This window comes from Stenella coeruleoalba (genome assembly GCF_951394435.1).
Source record: "Stenella coeruleoalba genome assembly, chromosome: 2".
Lineage (NCBI taxonomy): Eukaryota > Metazoa > Chordata > Mammalia > Artiodactyla > Delphinidae > Stenella > Stenella coeruleoalba.
In genome coordinates, this window is record NC_137147.1 from 4,040,081 (window position 1) to 4,049,278 (window position 9,198).

The 9,198-nt window shown below is 61.3% G+C and overlaps 1 protein-coding gene across 3 annotated transcripts; it reads right to left on the minus strand.

Annotated features, from left to right (window-relative positions):
* Positions 1–406: 406 nt before the first annotated feature.
* On the minus strand, positions 407–8,519 carry DLK1 (delta like non-canonical Notch ligand 1). 3 transcript variants are annotated; one of them, XM_079913893.1, is made up of 6 exons: positions 8,248–8,519; positions 6,977–7,040; positions 6,327–6,457; positions 3,274–3,415; positions 1,110–1,389; positions 407–884 (listed from the first exon to the last, which is right to left on the minus strand). In XM_079913893.1, the coding sequence occupies exons 1-6, from the start codon at positions 8,312–8,314 to the stop codon at positions 642–644; spliced, it is 927 nt and encodes a 308-aa protein (XP_079770019.1). In that variant the 5' UTR covers positions 8,315–8,519; the 3' UTR covers positions 407–641. The 3 variants fall into 3 exon arrangements, with proteins under 3 accessions (XP_079770019.1, XP_079770018.1, XP_079770017.1); XM_079913892.1 differs by having other exon boundaries at positions 407–890; XM_079913891.1 differs by having other exon boundaries at positions 407–1,389.
* Between the last annotated feature and the right edge of the window lie 679 nt (positions 8,520–9,198).

The following is a 9,198-nucleotide window of genomic DNA, read 5'->3' on the forward strand; positions in this document are numbered from 1 at the left end:
CCGGGGTGGGAAGGGGACTCGCCAAGGATCACACAAGCGAGTTAGTGGCAGGGCTGGGATCGGGTCCTGACCCCCGCCAGCAGCCAACCCGGGGTTCTCTCTGCCTGACACGCGGCCGCTGCACTCTGCTGGACCTCAACTCAATCGGAAAGACTGAAGGGCTTGCGGTGTTGATGTGAGTGCGAGTCGGAAGTGGCGTGTGAGAATTAACGAACGAAAGAGATTTTAGCCCTTTTCACAGTGGTTGGTCATGGCAGCAATCGTAACGGTTTCACGAGGACCCTGTGGCCGAGACCCCTCGGAGAGGGACGTCGGCACAGAGCCCTGGTTCTGTTGCCATGTTTTTTTTTGGTCTTTTTGATTTTAGGTTTAGAGTTTAGAATAACATACTTTTTCTCTTACTCGTTTAAAGATGACATTATTATTACCATTATTTTTTTTTGTATCATGCATTAAGAAGGGAGAAAGCGGATTCTGGCATTGCGTTTGTCACACTGCAACACAAAGGTAATAGAGGGAAGCACAGCGTTCACCAGATTTGACACAAAGGAGAGCAAACTCCACCACAAAGATGAGAACAGACCGCATATAGTGAGCTCTGCGGGACCCCGAGAACAGAGAGGGGCCGCTGGGAATGCTGCCTAGATCTCCTCGTCGCCAGCCTCCTTGCTGAAGGTGGTCATGTCGATCTTCTCGGGGAGGATGATGTTGACGGCCAGGTCCTCCCCGCTGTTGTAGTGAAGCAGCAGGTTCTTCTTCTTGCGCAGCATGTGGTTGTAACGCAGGTTGGACACCCAGGCCTCGCACTTGTTGAGGAAGACGATGCCCATGGTGCCCAGGACCACCAGGCTGGTGAGCACGCCCAGGATGGTGAAGCAGATGGCCTGACCCTCGGAGAGGAGCGGAGTGCTCTTGTTGAGCTCCTTCATGGACACCTTGAGGATGCGGTGCTCGGGCTGCGGCACCGGCAGCTCGTGCACCCCGGGGGTCAGGCGGTACGTCAGCCCGTAACCGCTGGGCAGACGGGTGACCTGCTGGGGGCCCGCCGCGCGCTTCCGGCCGCAGATGGGGCCCGTGAACTCGGGCTTGCACAGACACCCGAACCTCACCTGGGAGTGCTGCAGGCAGGTGCCCCCGTTGAGGCACGGCTCGTTGGCGCAGGTGGACACCGGGCGACTGCAGGTCTTGTCCATGAAGCCAGCGGGGCAGCGGCAGCGGAAGTCGCCCCCGATGTCGGTGCAGATGCCCTGGTTCTCGCACGGGTTGGGCGTGCAGCTGTTGGTCACGATCTCGCAGAAATTGCCTGAGAAGCCAGGGGGGCACAGGCAGGAGGCATGGGAGGCCCGGCCCTCATCGTCCACGCAGCTGCCTCCGTGCTGGCAGGGCGAACTGCAACACAACAGGGGGACACGGTAAAGGGCCCTCGGGCACTGAGCTAGGACAGTGGTGCCGGGAGTGGGGACGGACGCTCCGCTCCCCCTCGTGCCACGTGGCAAACCTCCTGGGGCCCGACAAGAGGGCAGGTGCTCAGAACGCACGAGGTGAGGGAGTGAGAGCCAGCCAGGGGGGCCCCGGGGAGCACCGGGCACCATGACCCCTGCCTGCGAGGGGCCCCGGGGCCATCCGAGGTGGGAGGCCCGCCCCCCGAGTGGGGTGTGTGCCTCACCCCCATCACGCTGCCAGCCTGGAACATGCCTGACCTCCCGAGTCAGGATGCCCATCTCCTCTCCCACCTCTTAGGCCATCTCTCCGACCAGAGGCCTGACGGTTAGTCACTGCACAGGTCGGGAAACTGAGGCTGAGAGAGGCAAAGTGAGTGACACCCCAGGGCTGCAGCCAGCTGCCCCCGTCAGCTCTGTCCCCAGGCCGTGGAGGCCGAGCAAAGCAAGGCATCCCTCAGGGTCTCCCACCTCCACCATCCCCAGCCCCTCATTATTATTTTTACGTTCAGCGGAGTGAGCCTGCGGGCTATTGTACAGGAAACCCTTGGGGACTCTCAGAGTAAAAGAAAACGCGCTCTGTCTGCACCGGCTGGAGCGGTGTCTGTGCCCGGCTGCTTAACAGTGGCCCATTCACCCAAGCACAGCTTGCAGACCGAAGCTGTGTGCTCAAAGCGGAGCGCACACGGCATTTAATGTAAGTGCTTTTAAACGAGCAGACGCTTTGTCATCTGATAAATGCCACAACTCCGGGGAAGAAAGGGGCTCCCGGCGCAAGAAATCAGCATTGCTGCTTCAGGGATGAGGGTGGCACAGGAGCCGGGGCTCTGAAGGAATTTCAAGGACCCTGGGCTCTATTTTGACAGACTGGCTCCAGTCTGTTAGAGAGAAAAGCAAAATATTTTAAAGGTCTCGCTCCGTATTTCCCCTTCCCACCAGCAAGCAGAAATGGAGTTCTGAGCCCGCCCAGGACACTGATCTTGAGATGCTGCAAGAATGCTGGTTCCTGGCCCTTGCGGCTCGGGGCTCTCTGCCCCACCCCTGGAAGGCATTTTACACTTTGGTTTCCTCACGGGACGGGGGCGCCCCTACCCACAGCTACTGGCCCAGGCCTGGAGTCTACTTTGAATTCTCGCCTCTCTCGAGATTTCTCCTGGTCTCCGTTTAAGCCCCCTCGGAGGGTGGGACTGGCTCCACGCACTGAGCAGATAAGGGCCGGAAATGGCTGAGCTGCTGGGAAGCCTGCTCAGAGGCACCAGAGAGGCCAGGGGCCGTTCCATCTGCTAGGCGCGCTGCCCAGAGCCCCAGAGCCCCCTCCCCACGAGGGGAGCTGAGGGCCGAACACCCCACCTTCCGGGGCCCCGTGCTGGCTGCAGCCCCCTCTCCCCACCTCCTAAGACATCCCAGAAAACCCCAAAGCAGAGCCTACCAGCTCCCCCAAACCCGCCCCTAAAACACGGTGAGCGGGCTTCACAAACAGCCTTGGGCGCTGCCGAACTCTGATCTCTTGTTACGTCGCCTTTAGAAAATTATGCAGCTCGAGCTCTGGTTCACAGTCCCAATCTACTCTCATTCACACACATCAGGACTCGGGAACGTCAGGGGAATATGAAATCGCCTTCGGGATTGTTTGAAAAAATTATGGAAATGACACTCTCCCCCATAAACACTCCGATCCAGGGCGGCCCCCCACGGGGTGCAGGACGAGCACTTACTTGGTCTTTTGTCAGGCGACAGGTCCGACTGGGTTAGGCTGAAAGGGTCTTTAGGGGGTGTGAAAAGGAATCTAAAGCGGCGTTTATCAGAGCACACATAGCCCGGAGAGAACACTTACCCATTCATCACGCAGGGCCCGTCCTTTTTCTGGCAGTCCTTTCCTGAGAATCCAGGGGCACAGGAACACTCGTACTGGCCGTTATCGAGGTTCACACAGGTTCCGTTGTTGGCACAGGGGGTCGAGGCGCAAGCCCGAACGTCTGTGGGGAGAGAGAACCAGGGAGATGAGGGGGACACAGACGCTGGACGGAGAGCATCCTGGGTGGGGACAGGAAGAGCCCCCTCCGTCTGGTCGAGGGGGACCCCGTGTGGCTGCCGAGATGTCTCCGCTTGTGTCCACTGCCAAGGGCCACCCAGCGGGGTCCTGAGGAAGAGGGTGTAGCGACCCCCCGAACCCTGATATAAGTAAACAGCTCAGGGAGCTCGAGGGTCACAGAGACAGAGAGTCACGGCCACTCACTAATATTCAACAGGCCAGCTGTGCCCTTCTGCTGGCGCCAGGTCACCTCTGCGGTCCAGCCACACTGACCTTCACCGCAGACCCCTTCCCTCCCCCCAAAACTGTGCCGAGCTGAGATCTCCTAACGGCTGCCTCCCAGACAAGTCTCTTGTGTTTGAAGGGGGTCCTTGCCGCTCGGGGGGCTAGTGCAGCCCAACTGTCAGCAACGTCAGCTGCCCTTCATACTCCTCCATCAAAAAGGAGCAGGGGGGGAATGAGATGTAAAGCCCCCTGTCGGGAATGAAGAGACCTGGTTTAGACCCAGCGCCGCCTCCACCGCTCGGTGGTCTCTCTGAACGAAGGGGGTCCGGGATAAAAAGGCTGCATCTTTTGAAGGCAACGCAGTGAGAACTATTGAGTGCTCGCCTGTAAGCACGGGTTTCCATGAACGCTGGTGTGTTTCCACCACCTCCCGTCACGCACGCTTCATTATTCGGGGCTCAGCAAGGCAGGGACGGGCTGAACAAAGGGGCCTGGGTCAGGGGCTCTCTGACAGTGGAGCCCCCAGCCCCCAGGCCTGGCCAGGGAGAGACCCTTTCTGTGCCCATCTCCAGCCGGCTGCCGAGTTCAGCTCCCTCCTCCCCCCACCGCCCCGACTCTGTGCCTCACTTTCCCCAGTTAGAAAAGGGGGGGCTCTCCCTGGCCCATCTCTGAGAGCCCCATCAGCTTTGTTTATCTACGACCCGAGCTGCCGCATCGGCCAAACAGAAAGCCAGGGCCAACCAGAGACGCAGCGAACGAAGGCAGCCTGGGTTCGGGTCCCCGGGGGCTGAGGCCACACACGTGCAGATCTATTCCCTCTTTTCAAGAGCCCCGCACCCTCATGGAGTAGATGGCAATCAATCAGGAAGGAAAAGCTCGCACGCCAAGCTGATGGCTTATCCCGAGCACACGAGGCGCTCCTCGGGAGCCCGGCTTGGTGCGAGGAAACATAGAGGATTTATCATTACGGGAAGGCGCCAGGCGTTCGCACGCAGCGCCTCCGTGGCAAGCTTCTAATTCCCTGCTCCGGGCTCTCCTGTCAATGGGGATCTTAAATTTAAGCTGGAGAGCTGGCGACCACCCTACTCCTCTCCCACGGCGTCAAGCCTCGTGAGCCGAGGATCAGCCCACCTTCTCCTCTCCTGGGCCTCTGACCCCAAAGTCGGGTGGATTAAGCCGCCACCGGGAGAAAGCTGCCGGGCGGGGGGCGGGGGGGGGTGTCTCTGCCTGCCTGCCGGGGCAGCAGCTGTGGCGAGGACAGCCTCAGAGACGGGTGAAAAGGGAGAGGGCCGGCGATTACCCGGAGGGCTGTTTCCTCTGGACCCAGCCGTCCCAAGCTTTTGTCAACCCAGTGGGGAAGGGACCTTTTGTCTGGAGAACTCCACGGGGGGCGTCTTGGATTAGATATCAGAAAGAGTGGGCTCCAGGCTAAAAGCCCTGATCCCGAATGGTGGCTTTTCTGGGACCCCTTGGGTCCCCAAAACAGCTCAGAGGTACTTCAAGAGTGCAGAGCCCAAGCTCTGTTGGCCAGAGCGTGAGTCAGCTGTGGGGCAAAGCCTGCATCATGTTGGCTGGGGAGACTTTAAAGTCCCGAGACAACGTGATGGGGGATTTTGAACGCCCCACTGCCTTGGCTACGCGGGGCAGGGGTGCTCGCGACGTGCTCTTAGGTTTTTCTTAACGGGAGGGTGTTAGAAACAGCCTCAGATGAGAATGAACCCATTTCTGGGGCAGAGGGAGGGGTTTTGTAGTTGGCTGTCCCCCCAACTTCTTAGGTGTCCTGAGCAGACCCCTTTGCTTCCCGAAGCCTCAGTTTCCCTACTGGTACCACTCGTCTTTACTGACGCTGCCGTCGGGACCGAGGGACAGAGAGCCCGCGGCAGCTGCCTACGCTTGGTTTGCCTGGGCTTCAGGGCAGGTTTTGCCAAGTGAGAATGGGCTCGGGTGAACATTCTGCAGCCTGAAGGTGCAGCGACGGCCAGCTCTCAATTGCTCAGGGTAACGGAGGGCAAAGACTGCATAAGTTAACAAAATCAACAGATCACGCCAAGCTGCACTTGAGCTACTTCTCAGCCTTTCCCGACCCCCCACCTCCCCTTGCACTTGACCTCTTCCAGCACAGCCCCCGGCCCTGTCCCAGCGGCCCTGACTCAGCTCCCGCTGCGCCCAGCACTCGGCACCCAGCACCCCTCCCCGCGTCTGTCTGCTTGCTTGTTGCAGCATATCCTGAACAGCCTGGCGGGTGAATTTTATGGAGTCTTGGCTCTGCGACCCCCTGAGTCCTTTCCCCTCTCAGAGCTTCAGTGCCCCGAACAGGTTTCTCGAGGCTGTGGTCCCCACCCGCTCAGCTTCGCGTGGCGTGTTTGCGACTCTTTATTCAACTGGCAGCCCCCCTACCCCAGTGCCTTCCCTGGTGCTCGGTGCTGGCAGTGCAGAAGGGAGCAAAATGAAGTCCCTACCTGTGAGGAGGCTCCCAGCACCAGCAGGAAGTGTATAAACAGATCATTACCATACAGAGCGCTGGGGTGTGTTGGGCTAAGGCAAGAGGGGGAGGGGCGGCAGCCACCAGGCTGGGAGGAGGTGGCTGGGGGCAGGGGGCCGGGGCCAGGGTGGGCGGGGCAGGTGCCAACCTAGGTCGCAGAGATGTCCATCCCAGCCGTCCTTGCAAATGCACTGCCAGGGCTCCACACAGAGTCCATTAACACAGCCGGGAAAGGTCACGCACTGGTCACACAGGGGACCCTGCCAGCCAGACTGGCACCTGCGGGAGTTGGGGAAGAAAGGTGCGGATGTATGTGGGGGGGCAGGGATGGAGAAGGGGCTCCGGTTGCTTTCTGTGGAACCAAGAGCCCTCGCGGGTCTCTGCCCAGTGCCCGGCCGGTGGGTCCCAGGAAACCAATACCAGTCACCTGAATGGAAAAGCTTAAACAGGAGATCAGCTGGGGAGCAGGCAGAGGGGTCCCCGAGAGCCAGAGGAAGAGCTGCGTTTTGCCGCAGTGGCCTGCAGTGGTCTCACCTGCAAGAGGCTCTCCCGCCACCCACCCCCCTGAGAACGCCGTCCTGTCCCCGCCACCGCTCCCAGCATCCCCCGCCTCCCGGTCCTCTTGTCCCCCTCACCTCCCCCCACACGTCACTGTCACTGGTTTCCTGCGGGGGCGAGGAAGCTGTTTGCTGCAGTCCAGGGGCCAAGCCCTCCCCGTTTTTTCTGCCTGACGTCATGACTCCCCAGAATTCTGCCCTGGCCCTCCAACACGCTGCCTCTGGGGAGCCGCTCCATTACCTGCAAACATTGTCATCCTCGCAGAATCCATTTTGGGGGTGGCAGGCCGGGAAGCATTCAGCTCCTGAGGCACAAGAAAGGTTACACCGTTCACCCCACGAGGCCCTGCAGGCTGTGGCAGAGGCCACGACGGCCTCCCCGGAGGCAGCCTCCGACCCTCTGTGGCTCTCCCCACTGGGCACACGGTAGGCACTGCATCCCAACCCACGTAGGAGAAAAATCTCCGCATGTCCCTGGTTATGGAGTGACCGCAGCCCACTGCCCAGCTCCCAGGACCAGGTCAGACACCCAGGGTCCCTCCAAGAAATTACAGACGCCAAATCCTAAAAGCAGGAATGAGGAGACAGTGAACGAGAACGGAAAGATTCTGACCCCTGGGCACTCGGCCAGACCCTCACTTTTGCCAAGTGAGCTAAAGGCGAGGGGGGGTGGGGCCAGATTTTGAGGTATTCAGCTCTGGGGAAGCCCAGACAGGTTCACCTGGAGGGCTCACAGGTAAGGCGTCTGGAGTTTTTAAAGGTTAATCCCAGTTAAGCCAGGCACCCAGGTCAAACTCCCAATTTTCCCCACGCCAGACTCTTCGTATTAAAAAGACAAACAAGGGTTTTGCGGAAAAGACCGTAATTCTGACACTACTTAGAGATTCTGACACTTTAATAGGCACCTACTGTGTGCAGTGCCTGTAACTCTCGCCAGCTTTTCAGACAGGACCCCCCGTCCCCACTGGTGCAGCGGGCTGGGGGACCCTGCGGGAAGGGGGCAACTCTCTCGCTGTCAGAGACATATGGCCGCCACAGACAGGAGTGTCGCAGCCCCTCACCTAGACAAACGCCACGCAGGAGGGGCTCGGGCTGGGCTCCCAGCTGGCAATCTGAGGCGACGACGGCAAAGTTACCCCCCCACAGGCCTGTTCCCGAACGCACACGCAGGGACCCCCCGAAGTTGAACCCCAGAGCATTTTCACAGAGGGCTCCCCAGCATCACCTCGTTTCTCCATACCTCCTCTCTGCACACCGACACCCTGCGAGCGCCACTTCTGCGGGGCGGGAAGGGGCCGGGGTCCCACAGCTCCCCCGCCCCCGGGGACCCCAGGGCCGGGCTTGGCATGCGAGGGTGGCAGGGAGGACCAGGCAGGCGCGGCGCGGGGCTTAGGATTAGGCGGGACGGGCGGAAGTCGGGGCGCGCGGGACGGGGCGCGCGGGGCACGGCGGCCGGGGGGGCGTCGCAGGCTTCCCCAGAGGGGGCGCGAGCCAGGCCGCCGGGGGGCTCACCATGGGCACTGCGGCCGAAGGCCAGCAGGAGCAAGAGGACGGGCAGGAGGGCTGCGGTCGCGGTCATCGCGGGGCGGCCGGGGTCGCGGTCCCGGGAGCGGCGCGGGCGCGGGTCCGGCTCCGGGCGCCGCGCTGGGCTTCTGGTTGCGGACGCGGAAGGGGGCGCGGGCGCGCGGCGAGGGGAAAGCCAGGGCTGCACCGGTCTGCGCGCTGCGCTCTCCGCTGCCGCCGCCGAGCTGCCGCCGCCGCCGCGCGCGCCGCCCTTTTCGTACCGCCGCCCCCCCGCGGCCCCCGCCCCCCGCCCCCGCCTTCGCGCGCACTGGGCCGGCGCCGGCCAGTCCCGGTGACCCCCGCCCCTCGCGGGGCCGCCCCCCACCACTGCGGCGTCCCGGAAACCGGCTCGCGCACGCGGGGCACTCTTGGCTAGACGGGCACCGGTACCCCGCGCGCCTTTGGCACACGTTCCCCCCACAGGACGGCTCACGGGCGCGCACACACGGGCCCGCTTAGGACAAGTCGCATGAGCTAAACACGGGCTGGGCCGTAGACCCCAGGAAGACGCGAGGATACGCTCGGAATACAGAAACACGCACAGAAACACCACAACACTTATCGCCAAGGTCCCGAGCACGCACGCCATGGCTCACGCACCCAGAAAAACCCAAACGCACGCTCTAGAGACGGGGAAAACGCACACTGTCGCACACGCACCGGGAAAAACACTTATGAGGAGCCTTAGGCACCAACACTCGTAGCCATAAAGACGCAGGGAAATGCAGACACACTCGTAGCAGCACACAAGGCAACCCCGACACACAGTGCTACGCCACAAACACACACTGCAACACACGCGCACGTCCTAGAAATAGTCGGGAGCGCCACAGGCTCAGTCATAGGCACGCAGAGGGGCTGAGGACATAACAGTTATGAAACCCTGGACATCCGTCAACA

Excerpts from the sequence above, each read along its gene's own strand:
- DLK1 (XM_079913891.1), bottom strand. The coding sequence starts at position 8,314 with ATGACCGCGACCGCAGCCCTCCTGCCCGTCCTCTTGCTCCTGCTGGCC. Across the intron at positions 6,458-6,976 it reads GAGGATGACAATGTTTGCAG|GTGCCAGTCTGGCTGGCAGG; the intron begins GTAATGGAGCGG and ends CAACTCCCGCAG. Across the intron at positions 1,390-3,273 it reads GGGCCCTGCGTGATGAATGG|TTCGCCCTGCCAGCACGGAG; the intron begins GTAAGTGTTCTC and ends GTTGTGTTGCAG.